This window comes from Lutjanus erythropterus, chromosome 2 (assembly GCF_056507025.1).
Source record: "Lutjanus erythropterus isolate fLutEry1 chromosome 2, fLutEry1.hap2, whole genome shotgun sequence".
NCBI lineage: Eukaryota > Metazoa > Chordata > Actinopteri > Lutjaniformes > Lutjanidae > Lutjanus > Lutjanus erythropterus.
In genome coordinates, this window is record NC_139318.1 from 49,314,002 (window position 1) to 49,329,564 (window position 15,563).

At 44.2% G+C, this 15,563-nt stretch overlaps 1 protein-coding gene across 1 annotated transcript in view; it reads left to right on the plus strand.

Annotated features, from left to right (window-relative positions):
* LOC146332393 (potassium voltage-gated channel subfamily KQT member 2-like) overlaps nt 1-15,340 on the plus strand; it is a 23,543-nt gene extending 8,203 nt beyond the window's left edge. The window contains exons 8-19 of the mRNA XM_084742494.1: nt 852-947; nt 1,153-1,247; nt 1,663-1,746; nt 1,993-2,022; nt 3,366-3,445; nt 4,095-4,319; nt 7,091-7,138; nt 8,551-8,659; nt 11,340-11,471; nt 12,609-12,729; nt 12,827-13,002; nt 14,360-15,340. Of these exons, the coding sequence (XP_084598620.1) occupies nt 852-947; nt 1,153-1,247; nt 1,663-1,746; nt 1,993-2,022; nt 3,366-3,445; nt 4,095-4,319; nt 7,091-7,138; nt 8,551-8,659; nt 11,340-11,471; nt 12,609-12,729; nt 12,827-13,002; nt 14,360-15,002 (1,839 nt within the window). The 3' untranslated portion in view covers nt 15,003-15,340. The remainder of the gene's footprint in view (nt 1-851; nt 948-1,152; nt 1,248-1,662; nt 1,747-1,992; nt 2,023-3,365; nt 3,446-4,094; nt 4,320-7,090; nt 7,139-8,550; nt 8,660-11,339; nt 11,472-12,608; nt 12,730-12,826; nt 13,003-14,359) is intronic.
* Nucleotides 15,341-15,563: the final 223 nt, after the last annotated feature.

Consider the following 15,563-nt stretch of genomic DNA (forward strand, 5'->3'; position numbering starts at 1 on the left):
TCCTCTGCTCTGCCGCTCCTTCCTCTGCCGCTCCTCCCTCTGCCGCTCCTCCCTCTGCCGCTCCTCCCTCTGCCGCTCCTCCCTCTGCCGCTCCTTCCTCTGCCGCTCCTCCCTCTGCCGCTCCTCCCTCTGCCGCTCCTTCCTCTGCCGCTCCTCCCTCTGCCGCTCCTCCCTCTGCTCTTCTGTGAAACGATGGAGAGACTAGAGCCTCTTTACAGACACTTGTGCTGTTTGTCTTGACTCGGTTTGACTCAGCTAGTCAGCTCAGCACAGCAGGGACTCGGTGCTGCACAGGTGTTTGTCTTTAGTTATGATGCTGGACATTTCACTTCCTATAAATTCTTCAACATAAAAGTCTCCCATTGTTTTGTTACGTAAAAGCTTTTATTATGAAGCACATGCAGAAACAGTAAAATAAACTAAAAGTACAAATGTTGACAGGAGAAAACTTTAATCCACAGATTCATTTAGAGGCTGAACGCAGACACTTCTACAGACTGACAACTGACAGCACAGACCTGTTTCAGGCTCAGAGATGCTGAGGTCGAGATATAACCTGAGCCCGGTGTCCTGTACGAGGGCGCGGCGCTGCGGCGCTGCGGCGCTGCGGCGCTGCGGCGCTGCCATGTGTGCTGATGGTGTGTTTTGACCTTTGCGGAGGAAGAACAGTGTTTGTCTTCACAGAAGGAAACGTAACAGCTGACAACATCAGTAAGATCGTCAATGTCAGAACATGACGCTTTAAACTCGTCCGGTCCGTACCGTCATTACAGCCCTGGAGGCTCCGCCCAGTTTTTAGTCCGTTTGATGAGGGGCGTGTCTGTCTGTCTCACTGTCTCTCTGTTTCTCAGGGGATCCTGGGTTCTGGTTTTGCTCTGAAGGTTCAAGAACAGCACCGACAGAAACACTTTGAGAAGAGACGAAACCCAGCAGCTGGACTCATACAGGTGAGACAGCGATGTGATGTCGCTCTGATGTCACAAAGTCCTACCTGAGGGACACACTGGGATACATAGGCAGTTAACACGTCTCATTCAGCGAAGACATCATCGTCTCTGATGTCTGCCACAATAAACATCCAGAAATCAACTTAGAAATCAGAGGAAAAAAGACGTTTCCATGGAAACAGTCCTGTTCTGTCTGTCTCTGCAGGCGGCATGGAGGGTTTACGCCACAAACCTGAGCCGAACAGATCTGACTTCAACATGGGACTATTACGAGAGGACTGTCTCTGTTCCCATGTACAGGTGAGGACACACCTGCCCTACCTGTCCACCACCTGTCCAACCAGTCCATCACCTGTCCAACCAGTCCACCACCTGTCCAACCTGTCCATCACCTGTCCAACCAGTCCACCACCTGTCCAACCTGTCCACCACCTGCCCAACCTGTCCACCACCTGTCCAACCTGTCCATCACCTGTCCAACCAGTCCACCACCTGTCCAACCAGTCCACCACCTGTCCAACCTGTCCATCACCTGTCCAACCTGTCCACCACCTGCCCAACCTGTCCATCACCTGTCCAACCAGTCCATCACCTGTCCAACCAGTCCACCACCTGTCCAACCTGTCCATCACCTGTCCAACCTGTCCATCACCTGTCCAACCTGTCCACCACCTGTCCAACCAGTCATTACACATAAGTGTCTGTGTGACAACAGTCTTTGTGTTTCCAGGTTGATTCCGCCTCTCAATCAGCTCGATCTACTGAGGAACCTCAAGAACAAATCTGGACTCTCCTTCAGGTACAAGAACACAAATCACAATTACTGTAGTATTTCATACAACTACTACAACTACTGCAGTACTCTTCTTTGTAATCAGCTTCACAGTCTTGAATTGTTGAACATTTAATGAAACCAGAATCATCAGTAAAGTTCTTCCTGTGTCCGTCTGTGTCCGTCTGTGTCCGTCTGTCCGTCTGTGTCCGTCTGTGTCCGTCTGTGTCCGTCTGTGTCCGTCTGTCCGTCTGTCCGTCTGTGTGTCTACAGGAAGGACGTCCAGCCTGAACCGTCTCCCGGGTCAGTGTCGACTTCTCTAAATAAGTTCTTATTACAAACTAAAGCTCACCTGGACTCACAGAAACTCTCAGTTTAGTTTTGTTTCAGACCAAAATGCCTCTGGACACAGCTGGACAGACCTACAGCCAATCAGAGCAGAGCAATGTGTGTTTGAGATCAGAGCTAAACTGACGAACCTGTTCTTCACCAGGCAAGAAAATTCTGTCTGGTCCAGAATGTTGTGTTTGTGTTTTACTCACCTTGTAAATAGATTTTAATATTTTACTGTCTGCTTTTCATTGGCCAGCTGGAATGCTAATTATTCTATTTTTAGCACTTTTAAATCTACACAGAGGAGTGATATCTATTTAATGACATTTAATAATAATAATAATAATAATAATAATAATAATAAAATAATGATAATAATGATAACAATAGTAACATTTGATTGACAGGAACCGTTTGCAGACGGGGCTCGTTTTAATGGGATTTATTATTAAATAAAAATGTAAATAAATACCCGGGAATGGATGAATGATGCTCCCGCTGCCTGTGGCTCTTTTAAACTTTTGATTTAATTTATAAATTGAACTTCTTTAATGGAGGGGTTTTAACCAATCATTGATGGTTCTAATAAGGATCTTTAACACTGACGTGTTTACCCTTGTAGCATTCACATGCCAGGTTTTAACCCCGACCCGACCCGACCCGACCCGACCCTGTCATAGTTCTACTCCAGTGGGGTCGTGATGATTAGTCCATCTCCTATTTCCTTTTCCTGTGCACTTCCTTCTACCCTCATTGCCTTTCTCTTGTTTCCTCTCTCTCTCTGCTTTGCGTCTCCCCTTCTCCTCACCTCTGACTGGAGGTGAGGTGAGATGCAGGACAGCCTCCTCTGGCGGCGGCGGCGTGGTGTAGATGAATCCCTCTCCCTCTTACTCTTGTTCCCCTTTTCCATTTTCACTGATCGGACACTCAGTATGACAACCATCCCCTCGTTCGACTCCCGCTCGCCTTCACACCTTGGACGAAACCACTCTCACCTGGACTCACTTATCCATCCTCGTTATGCACAGTGTTGCCTCCCTGACGCCATACGTCTCCCTGGCATCTGACCCCGATTTCACCGTTTGTAGGGGAGTCCAGGGTAACATGCGTCGGTCTTTACTTCACGTGTACACAGACGCCTGCTGCTTCGTTTATATGACCCTTAGATCAACACACCTGTGAGGAACCAGAACCTCTGATTCATAATGAACCTGCTGGGTACCAGAGAGAGAGAAAAGGGGGCGGGGCTTAAGAAGGATCATTTTAACACCAATTATTTAATGAAACGGTCTGTCTGTCTCTTGTCCCTGCAGTCAGAAGGTCAGTCTGAAGGAAAGGGTCTTCTCATCTCCCCGGAGTTCAGGAACCAAAGGAAAAGGTTCTCCTCAGCATGGTGGGTGTTAGAACCAAGTTTGTGTTAGTTGTTTTGAAACAGATAAGAGTACCACAGATATTCCTGATACTTCCTGCAGTACTGGATCAGGTATCAGCCAATCTGATATCACATCGTCTATTAATCCTGCACCACTTTTCTCCCAGGATGGTGAAGTCATGTTTCCCAGCCTGGTTCTCTGTATTTGTAAAAGATGGAAAGAGATAAATTTCACAAAATTCAGGCATCAGAATCTATTTATAAAAAAAACAACTTGTGTTGGAACATCATTTTTATATTTTGTTGGGGACCAATCCAAGTCCAGATCAGGTATTAGGTGTCTGTTGATACTCAGTGACATCAGTCTGTCTGTTGTTCCTGTAATGACTGTTTCCATTATCGAATCAAATGTCTCGTTTTGTCCAAAACTCAAAGATCAGAAACCAGAAAATATTCACATTTAAGAAACGGAAGAAATCAGAGAAATTATTAATTGATATGAAAATAGTTTGTGATTATTTAAATAATCTTTGAAGATGTGGTTTGAATGAGAACCTGCAGACTGTGAACCAGGACATGAACCAGGACATGAACCAGGACATGAACCAGGACATGAACCAGGACATGAACCAGTCCAGATCTGACCCCCTTCTGTCCTTCTGGTCTCTAGTGGTTCCTACAGTTGGCCCTGGTGTTGCTCCTGGTGTGGGTCCTGGAGTCCCTGGAGGTCCTGGAGTCCTGGGGAGTGTCCAGGCCCTACGACGGTCCCCCAGCATGGAGCCCAGTTTGGAGGACAGTCCCAGCAAGGTTCCAAAGTCCTGGAGCTTTGGAGAACGTAGCAGAACCAGACAGGCCTTCAGGATCCGAGGGGCTGCCTCCCGCCAGAATTCTGAGGGTAAGGAGAACAGGTTTGACCAATCAGAGCACTCCGTCTGTAGAACCAAACCAATCAGAACACTCCGTCTGTAGAACCAAACCAATCAGAACACTCCGTCATTTGGTTCAAACCAATCAGAACACTCCGTCTGTAGAACCAAACCAATCAGAACACTCCGTCTGTAGAACCAAACTAATCAGAACACTCCGCCTGTAGAACCAAACTAATCAGAACACTCCGCCTGTAGAACCAAACCAATCAGAACACTCCGCCTGTAGAACCAAACCAATCAGAACACTCTGTCTGTAGAACCAAACCAATCAGAACACTCTGTCTGTAGAACCAAACCAATCAGAACACTCCGCCTGTAGAACCAAACCAATCAGAACACTCCGTCATTTGGTTCAAACCAATCAGAACACTCCGTCTGTAGAACCAAACCAATCAGAACACTCCGTCATTTGGTTCAAACCAATCAGAGCACTCTGTCTGTAGAACCAAACCAATCAGAACACTCTGTCTGTAGAACCAAACCAATCAGAACACTCCGCCTGTAGAACCAAACCAATCAGAACACACCGTCTGTAGAACCAAACCAATCAGAACACTCCGTCTGTAGAACCAAACCAATCAGAACACTCCGTCTGTAGAACCAAACCAATCAGAACACTCCGTCTGTAGAACCAAACCAATCAGAACACTCCGCCTGTAGAACCAAACCAATCAGAACACTCCGTCTGTAGAACCAAACCAATCAGAACACTCCGTCTGTAGAACCAAACCAATCAGAACACTCCGCCTGTAGAACCAAACCAATCAGAACACTCCGTCTGTAAAGGCTGGGCCCACCCAGACTGGTAGTCCACTCAGAGTTAGTAGCCAGAGTGAAGGATAAGTTCTGTCATGTGAAAAGTCCACAGTCAGGTTTTATGGGTTGGAACAAACATTAGTTTGTTTATTTATGTATGTATTTACTTATTTATTTGTGTATTTGTGTATTTATATGAATCACTGACACAAGAGAAAACATCATCATCTGTTTCCTTCCTGTGTTTTTCAGACTTTAAAGGATTTTAATTTTTAAACACCACCTCATTTTATCTTCAACCAAATGATTATTCTGGTGTCAAAACATTTCATTCATCAATTTTATGTCACTAAACACTTTGAATTGTGTCCATTGTTAGTTATATAGGAGAAGAAGCCTTTTTGGCTTACATATGTGTGTGTGTGTGTGTGTGTGTGTATATATGTATATATGTATATGTATATATAGCCGGTTCACCACTGTTCCTTCCTCGGACCACTTTTGATAGATCCTGATCACTGCAGAACAGGAACCACACAAGAATGACTCGGTCATCTTCCATCAGTTTGACCCTCGTCAGACTCACTCACATTCTTATGCTCGCCATTTTTCCTGCTTCTAACACGTCAACATTGAAGACAAAATGAAATAATTAGTGTTACTCACGTCACCTATCAGTGGTCAAAATGTTACATCTGATCAATGTGTATATATATATATATATATATATATATATGTACACATTAATGTGCAAATAAACTAAACTAATTCAGGATCCATCTATTCATTCCACTCATATCTGTCCTATGGTGTCCAGGAGAGGACAATCATCACACCTATTAGATTAACCAATCATAACACCATCATCTGAGTCATCTGACTCATCTGACTCATCTGACTGGTTCTTACTGGTTTTAACTGGTCTCACTGGCCAGATTTAGTCAGATCAGATGGGATGTTCAGAGCTGAAGTCCAATCAAACAGGGTTCATTACAAAAACATGAGGGAAGAGAAGGATGTAAGGGAGGATACAAGGGAAGATAGAAGGGAAGGAAAGGAGGAGAAAGTTTTAACTGGTTTTAGCTTCTTGTTATTTTACTGGTTATGGAAGATGTTGTGCCCAAGAAACTACAACTCTCATGATTCTTAGTCACAGCCGCACCATGAAATCCTGATGGGAACTACAGTTGTTGAATTTGTTTGTGGTCTGCTTCCAGTCTCTGTGCTAAGCTAGGCTAACAGTTTCCCTCTGCTTCCAGTCTGTGTGCTAAGCTAGGCTAACAGTTTCCCTCTGCTTCCAGTCTGTGTGCTAAGCTAGGCTAACAGTTTCCCTCTGCTTCCAGTCTGTGTGCTAAGCTAGGCTAACAGTTTCCCTCTGCTTCCAGTCTGTGTGCTAAGCTAGGCTAACAGTTTCCCTCTGCTTCCAGTCTGTGTGCTAAGCTAGGCTAACAATTCCCCCTGCCTCCAGTCTTTGTGCTAAGCTAGGCTAACAGTTTCCCCCTGCTTCCAGTCGTTGTGCTAAGCTAGGCTAACAGTTTCCCCCTGCTTCCAGTCATTGTGCTAAGCTAGGCTAACAGTTTCCCTCTGCTTCCAGTCATTGTGCTAAGCTAGGCTAACAGTTTCCCTCTGCTTCCAGTCTGTGTGCTAAGCTAGGCTAACAGTTTCCCCCTGCTTCCAGTCATTGTGCTAAGCTAGGCTAACAGTTTCCCTCTGCTTCCAGTCTGTGTGCTAAGCTAGGCTAACAGTTTCCCCCTGCTTCCAGTCATTGTGCTAAGCTAGGCTAACAGTTTCCCTCTGCTTCCAGTCATTGTGCTAAGCTAGGCTAACAGTTTCCCTCTGCTTCTAGTCTGTGTGCTAAGCTAGGCTAACAGTTTCCCCCTGCTTCCAGTCATTGTGCTAAGCTAGGCTAACAGAATATTAAGATGAGTGGTGTAATCTTCTACTGATGAAGATTTGTCTCCTCCTCTTCCTCCTCCTGTAGTGCTGATAGAGATGCAGGATGAAGAGTTCAGACAGAAGAGCTCCCCAGGTCAGCACACACACACACACACACACACACACACACACACATACACACACACACACACACACACACACACACACACACACACACATACACACACACACACACACACACACACACACACACACACACATACACACACACACACATACACACACACACACACACACACACACACACACACACACACACACTCAGTAAAAGAGGACTGAACCATTTTCTTCATTGTTTCCACTGCAGTCTCACCGTCAGCGTTAGGAAGGTTACTTTAAAAATATTATCTGACACAGTTACTAATTACCTGTTAAAAATGTAGTCAGTAATGTAATCCAAGTATCACAATGTTAAAGTAATGTAACTTGATTACTTTCTGTTACTTTTGGATCAATACTAAATATGGTGAAATTGTTTAAACTAATACAAATGTTTATTAATTAATGTGAAGCAGCTGTTCACACTTAACACTCAGACCTCAAGTCAACTGACAGAAACTGTTTTTACCCACAAATCACCAGGTCACCAACGTCAGCACCTGCAGTCACAACATACGTCTCAGTAGTAGCAGTAGTATTTAGTGCACTAGATTTCTGTTAACGTTAGCGTTTGGTCTGCGTAGCTAACGTTAGCGTTTGGTCTGCGTAGCTAACGTTAGCGTTTGGTCTGTGTAGCTAACATTAGCGTTTGGTCTGTGTAGCTAACATTAGCGTTTGGTCTGTGTAGCTAACGTTAGCAGTTGGTCTGCGTAGCTAACGTTAGCGTTTGGTCTGTGTTGCTAACATTAGTAGTTGGTCTGCGTAGCTAACGTTAGCAGTTGATCTGACCTGTAAATGTTTGTTTAAATGACATGTTGGTTGTTGCATGATGACAGTTTTTTCACAGCTGAAGGCAGAACTGTCTCTGTTCTTTTCTGATTTAAGGACAAAATAAAATTTCCATCAGTGTTATATTTTTCATTTGAAGTCCTGATGATGAACTGACTGTCTCCTGTGAGACAGCAGCAGGTGGACAGACTGAACAGCTGGCTGGGTGTCTGTGATGTCACTGATGCTCTGGGTGGTCTTAACAACTTCCTGTAGAGTTGGGCTGCAACTGACAATTATTTTTATGATCGATTACTCTGTTGATTATTTTCTTCAGTAATTAGTCCTGTCGTAATCTTGTCAGGTCCAAACGTGTGGATCATACGGACGTCCGGCGTTTGTTGCAGCCCTATCAGCTGACATGTTAGGTTTCAGGAGTCCTGGTTCCACCTTTCCCAGTGGAGCCAGGGTTCATGTTCAGGGGCCGGTGGGTCACTTGGGGCTCTGTAACAGGTTAACGTGGCCCTGAAGGGGACACTTGTCAGGTGTCCGGTCCTCCTGCTGCAGCTCCACGCGCTCGAGGCGCTGAATGACCACATGATGCTGCTGTTGTTTCAGAGGCCAGCCTGCCAGGAGAAGACATGGCCGACGACAACAAGAGCTGCCACTGCGAGTTCGTCCCTCAGGACCTCACGCCGGGGTTAAAGGTCACCATCAGAGCCATCTGGTAGGAACTGTCCCTACAGTTTCACCCTCGAGTTTGATCAGTTCATCGCTCATCGCTTTATTCACTGTTTCTTTGCTGCTTATGAACTCATTCTGCTTTTTATTCACATTCTTTTTGTTTGTTTGGTTTATTTGTGCTCACCCCAGGGTCAAAGGTCACCGTCACCTGTTGGGTAAGACCAGTAAGACCAGTCAGTCTGACCTCCACTTAGCTCCATTCTTTTCTGTTCTTTCACTGTTTTCTGTTGTCAAAGCTCCTGTCATTGGTAAGACATCCTTTGGTTATTATTATTATTATTATTATTATTATTATTATTATTATTATTATTATTATTATTATTATTATTACTGTTATTGTTGTTGTTGTTGTTGTTGTTGTTGTTGGTGTCTGTCCCACAGTGTCCAGTCCTCTTCCTGCTGGTTTGATGAAGTTAAAGATTCAGATCTAAATACGTTCAAACAGCTGAAAACACTGAGAATTCTGTTGTGAGTTCAACTGTTAAACTAGTGACGTGCGGATCAATACTGAAATATCGATACCTCTGATACCAGATCTTTATGCTGTAAAATCGATTCTCAAATCAAAAATATTGATACTTCAGTCATTGAGGTGATGTATATCATTAACAGGAACACAGTGAAAAGTAACTAAACTATTGAGATCTTGTGGTTGGTGGGAACTACTTTTTCTTACGCCTGGGTAAGTATGTAATGCGTAAGTGCAGCGGCTCGCTGCTCAGTCAGTCAGTCAGTCAGTCAGTCTGTCTGTCTGTCTGTCTGTCAGTCAGTCAGTCAGTCAGTCAGTCAGTCAGTCAGTCTGTCTGTCTGTCTGTCTGTCTGTCTGTCTGTCTGTCAGTCAGTCAGTCAGTCAGTCAGTCAGTCAGTCAGTCTGTCTGTCAGTCAGTCTGTCTCAGTCAGTCAGTCTGTCTGTCTGTCTGTCTGTCTGTCTGTCTGTCTGTCTGTCAGTCAGTCAGTCAGTCAGTCAGTCAGTCTGTCTGTCTGTCTGTCTGTCTGTCAGTCAGTCAGTCAGTCAGTCAGTCAGTCAGTCAGTCAGTCAGTCAGTCTGTCTGTCTGTCTGTCTGTCTGTCTGTCTGTCTGTCAGTCAGTCAGTCAGTCAGTCAGTCAGTCAGTCAGTCAGTCAGTCAGTCAGTCAGTCAGTCTGTCTGTCTGTCTGTCTGTCTGTCTGTCTGTCTGTCTGTCAGTCAGTCAGTCAGTCAGTCAGTCAGTCAGTCAGTCAGTCAGTCAGTCAGTCAGTCTGTCTGTCTGTCTGTCTGTCTGTCTGTCTGTCTGTGTCAGTCAGTCAGTCAGTCAGTCAGTCAGTCAGTCAGTCAGTCAGTCAGTCTGTCTGTCTGTCTGTCTGTCTGTCTGTCTGTCAGTCAGTCAGTCAGTCAGTCAGTCAGTCAGTCAGTCTGTCTGTCTGTCAGTCAGTCTGTCTCAGTCAGTCAGTCAGTCTGTCTGTCAGTCAGTCAGTCAGTCAGTCAGTCAGTCAGTCAGTCAGTCAGTCAGTCAGTCTGTCTGTCAGTCAGTCAGTCTGTCTCAGTCAGTCAGTCTGTCTGTCTGTCAGTCAGTCAGTCAGTCAGTCAGTCAGTCAGTCAGTCAGCCTGTAGACACGATGGCAGAGCGTAAACAGAGTCGTGTGGATATTTCAGCTCCACAGATGAGGAGTTGCAGCAACACAACAAACCTCAGACCCGTCAGGTTAAACCACGAGGCGGATGGTTATGAAATAAGAAATGAAATAAATACAAGCTTCAACAAAGAGCTGCATGAGTTCATCTTGAAATGTGCATCAGACCCCAGATTTATTCAGGTTTCCTAAAGAATTGATCATTTAAAGTGGATTACATAAAATTATACAGAGATAAAACATCCATGGTGAAAAACATATAGTAGAAAAGATGGATAACATTTTATCTATAAAATATATGTATTATTATTTACAGTCAGTCTAATTTGAATTTGAATCTAATTTGGTGTATTTGTACAAAGTATTGGTATCGGATCGGTGTCGCCGATACCAGCCTGAATTTTACTCAGTATTGGATCAGAAAGGAAATCGGTGGTATCGAACATCACTGTTAAACTGTTGTTGAGGATTTTTGGGGCGGAGCTTAAACATGTCTCTTCAGTTATGAACGTAGCTTCAGTGACTCAGTCCAGATCAGTCCACTGTTCTCATTTATAAATTGTTCTCAGATTAAAACTACAGCTGCAACAATCAATTGACTATTAATTATTATTAAATTAAACATTTTTTTTATAATCGCTTGTTTTGAGTAATTTTTAAGAAAAAAAAATCTGATTTCTCTGATTTCAGTTTCTTGAATGTGAATATTTCCTGGTTTCTTTCCTCTCTGACAGGAAACTGAATGTCTTTGAGTTGTGGACAAAACGAGACATTTGAGGACGTCGTCTTGGACTCTGATCAACATTTTCTTAACATTTTATGAACCAAACAACTGATCGATTAGTGGAGAAAATAATTTACAGATTGATTCTTGTTAATACAGGGAACATTTGAAAAGGGTCTGTTGCCTCCATTTGAAGAAATGCTGGTCAGTAGATCAGCAGCGTCTGTCGGTCTGAGATGAATCTGGTCTTCAGAGACCAGTGTGGACGAACTTCAGCAGGGTTAGGGTCTCCAGTGTCAGCTGACTTCCTGTCCTCTGTCTTTGTCTCAGTCTGATGCGATTCATGGTGTCTAAGAGGAAGTTTAAGGAGAGTCTTCGTCCCTATGATGTCATGGATGTGATTGAGCAGTACTCAGCTGGACACCTGGACATGCTCGCACGCATCAAGAACCTCCAGTCCAGGTAAGACTGCTGACCCGTGACCTCTGACATGTGCATTTCAGGTTATTGTAGCCTCTCTTGACTGTTTTCCTTGTTGGCCAGACAACGGACTTTAAAATAAACCTGTTTCAACCAGAAAACATCTGCAGCCGCAAAATGACCAGAATGGTGGTAATTTGTGAATAAAAATAAACTGATTTGTAAAAAGTTTTAGAGTTTTAGAGTTTTAAACAGAGATAAAATATTACTGTGGAAATATTCACTCATTCTGTTGGTCAAGTTGTGGAACGTTCCAGAGACAGCTGTTTGGAACGTTCCACAGGTGAACAGGTGAGTTGGTAACAGGTGACAGGATCATGATGGGTATTAAAGGGGCGTCCTGGAAAGGCTCAGTGGTTCACCAACATTAATGGGGTCAGATTCACCACTTTGTGAAAAAGTGCAAACAGTCCAACAACAAACTGCAGGAATTTATAGATTTCACCGTCTACAATCCATAATTACTTCGATTGCTCATTGATCTCTTGGTCATTTGCTCAATTAATTGATTAATCCTGTCACAACCTTATCAGAGACGTCCCTGATTATTTCAGAGAGACGATGCTGAGACACGTTGTGGACGTGTTCCAACAGCGTGTCTTCATAGTTAAAGAGTTCAGGTCCTAGACTGACCTGGACCTGCAGTCCAGACCTGGACCTGCAGTCCAGACCTGGACCTGCAGTCCAGACGTGTCTCCCATTGAAAATGTGTGGTGCATCATGAAGGACAAAATAGGACAACAGAGACTGTGGACTGTTGATCAGCTGAAGACGAATATGAAGACAGAATGAGACAGAATTGACCTTTAAAACTTCAACAGTTAGTGTCTCAGTTCACAAACTGACTGAGTGTCAGAAGAAAAGATGATGGATCACAGAGAGAAACTGCAGATTTACTACAAACATTAAAGTTGATCAGTTTGATCAATAAATATCTGATCTTTGTTCTGATTCAGATGAAAAAAGGTGGAAAAGTTTTTGCAGATCATTTCATTTTGTTTTTACTTACATTTTACAGAACAGAACTTTTATCATATTTACTGTGTTATTATTAACTTCAAGCTCACAGTTTATTCTTTTACTCTGTGTGACATCACTGTGCTGTCTCCTCACTGATAGGGTGGACCAGATAGTCGGCAGAGGAACACCAATCGCGGACAAAGACCGTCCCAAAGCAGCCAATGAGGAACTTCCTGAGGACCCAAGCATGATGGGACGGCTGGGGAAGGTGGAGAAGCAGGTAACCTAAAAGACGTTAACCTCTGAACCTGCTGCTTTTTCTGACACAGCTTCAGTCTTGGATCTGATTGGTTCTCTGCTGGTTATGTGTCTCTCAGGTCGTCTCCATGGAGAGAAAGCTGGACTTCCTGGTTAACATCTACATCCAGCGAATGGGAATCCCTCAGGCTGAAACTGATGCCTACTTCGGATCCAAGGAACCGGACCCGGCCCCGCCCTACCACAGTCCTGTGGATCAGCTGGAAAAGAGCCAATCCATCCCCAAGATTCTGCAGTCAGTGTTCTCCATGGAACCTGTGGCCGAGTTAATAACATGTCAACGACATGTTAATAACATGCCAACGACATGTTAATAACATGCCAACGACATGTTTATAACATGTTTATGTTGATATTATATAGTGATGTCCCGATACAACTTTTTCACTTCTGATACGATACCGATATCGCAGCCTTGAGTATTGGCCGATATTGATCCGATACAATATCAGCATGAATCATACAAACTTTTATTCCTTATTTTGTAGAGTGGAACGTTAGAACAGTCCTGATCAAGTGAGAACAAACAGAGAACAACAGTCAGCAGACAGAGTCTCATATGGACAGAAGTGCTGGAGCTCATCAGAGCGTTTAGATCAGAGATTTTAGATGCAGGCCGATAAAATCCGATAATCGTTTTTTGGCTGATATCGGACCGATATCAGATATCAATATCGGATCAGGACACCCCTAATATTATAGGCAAGTTAAACGTGAACAGGTCAACATGTTGCTAACATGTCGACATGTTGTTAACATGTTGTTGACATGTTGTTAACATGTTGACATGTTGTTAACATGTTGTTAACATGTCGACATGTTGTTAACATGTTGTTGACATGTTGTTAACATGTTGTTGACATGTTGTTAACATGTCAACATGTTGTTAACATGTTGACATGTTGTTAACATGTTGTTAACATGTCGACATGTTGTTAACATGTTGTTGACATGTTGTTAACATGTTGACATGTTGTTAACATGTTGTTAACATGTTGACATGTTGTTAACATGTTGTTAACATGTCGACATGTTGTTAACATGTTGTTGACATGTTGTTAACATGTTGACATGTTGTTAACATGTTGTTGACATGTTGTTAACGTGTTGTTAACATGTTGACATGTTGTTAACGTGTTGTTGACATGTTGTTAACGTGTTGTTAACATGTTGTTAACGTGTTGTTAACATGTTGACATGTTGTTAACATGTTGACATGTTGTTAACGTGTTGTTGACATGTTGTTAACGTGTTGTTAACATGTTGACATGTTGTTAACGTGTTGTTAACATGTTGACATGTTGTTAACGTGTTGTTGACATGTTGTTAACGTGTTGTTAACATGTTGACATGTTGTTAACATGTTGACATGTTGTTGACATGTTGACATGTTGTTAACGTGTTGTTGACATGTTGACATGTTGTTAACATGTTGACATGTTGACATGTTGTTAACGTGTTGTTGACATGTTATTAATATACATGTAAACATTTTTACTGACATGTTTTTTTGTTGACATGTTGTTCATATGTTAACATTGTGTTAGTAACATGTTGCTGACATGTTGTTTTCATGTTTGCGTGATGTGCAGGGTGTTGCCTGGTGACCACGCTGAGAAGAGTCGGTTTGTGACTAAGATGGTTCGCTCCAGTAGCTCCACGGGACACAGGAACTACAGCGCCCCCACCTGTCCACCCTCCACCTCCTGGCAGCCAATCAGCTCCCAGCTCCACCAGCAGGCCCCACCCCCTCCACAGCGTAGCCATGGCAACACTCCGAGTCCGGTCGGGGATGGGTCACTGGTTCGACTCCCACCTCCTCCAGCTGGAGAAAGACACGGTGGGAACCGATCGAACCGGCACAGCACCGGAGAACGTGGGGGGCCGGAGAGACCGGAGAGGGGGAGAGAGGGGGCCAACGGGACGGCGGGAGGAGGAGGCGGTGGCGAGGAGGTGAAGCTGGACAGCGACACCTCCATCTCCATCCCATCTGTGGACCACGAGGAGCTGGAGCGCTCCTTCAGCGGGTTCTCCATCTCCCAGTCCAGAGAGAACCTGGACTTCCTCAACAACAGCTTCTATACCTCCTCCACCAACCTGGGAGACCAGCAGGGAGGAGGCTCCACCCACTGCGCCACCATCCGGCCCTACATTGCAGAGGGCGAGTCCGACTCCGACTCGGAGCTTTGTGCCCCATCACCGCACTCGGACCGGGCCTGGGCAGGAACCAAGTAGAGGTGGAAGTCAAGTGGAGCAAAACCAGCAGAACTGTTAAACTGGTCCAAGTTAAACTGGTCCAAGTGAAACTGGTCCAAGTTAAACTGGTCCAAGTTAAACTGGTCCAAGTTAACGCACGAGTCAAAAACTGAACACCAGCTGGAGTCACAGAGTGAAGCATCATGGGAAGTGTGGAGTTTTATTCATGTGAATGTTTTAACCTGTACAGCAAATGTTTGTTCTCACTGTCACTGACTGGTTCACTGCTGGGATACGCTCACACCTGATTGGTTGCTTGATTCCACGCTTGTAAACACTATTATCAGCATCACATAGTCGCAGCTCACTGTTACCTTTATTCTAAAACATGATGGGAACAACACGTATGACACATTGGCACGTCACCATGACAACAGACTCTGTTTGTTGTCATCCTGAGTTATCAGCTGAAACTGAACTTCTTTAAAGGTTAAACTAACTCACTTGTGATGTCATGTGGGATTAAAGCTTCGTTAACTGATGCAGGACGACAAACTGAATGTGCTGAAATTTGTAAAACAAACACCAAAAATCTGATTC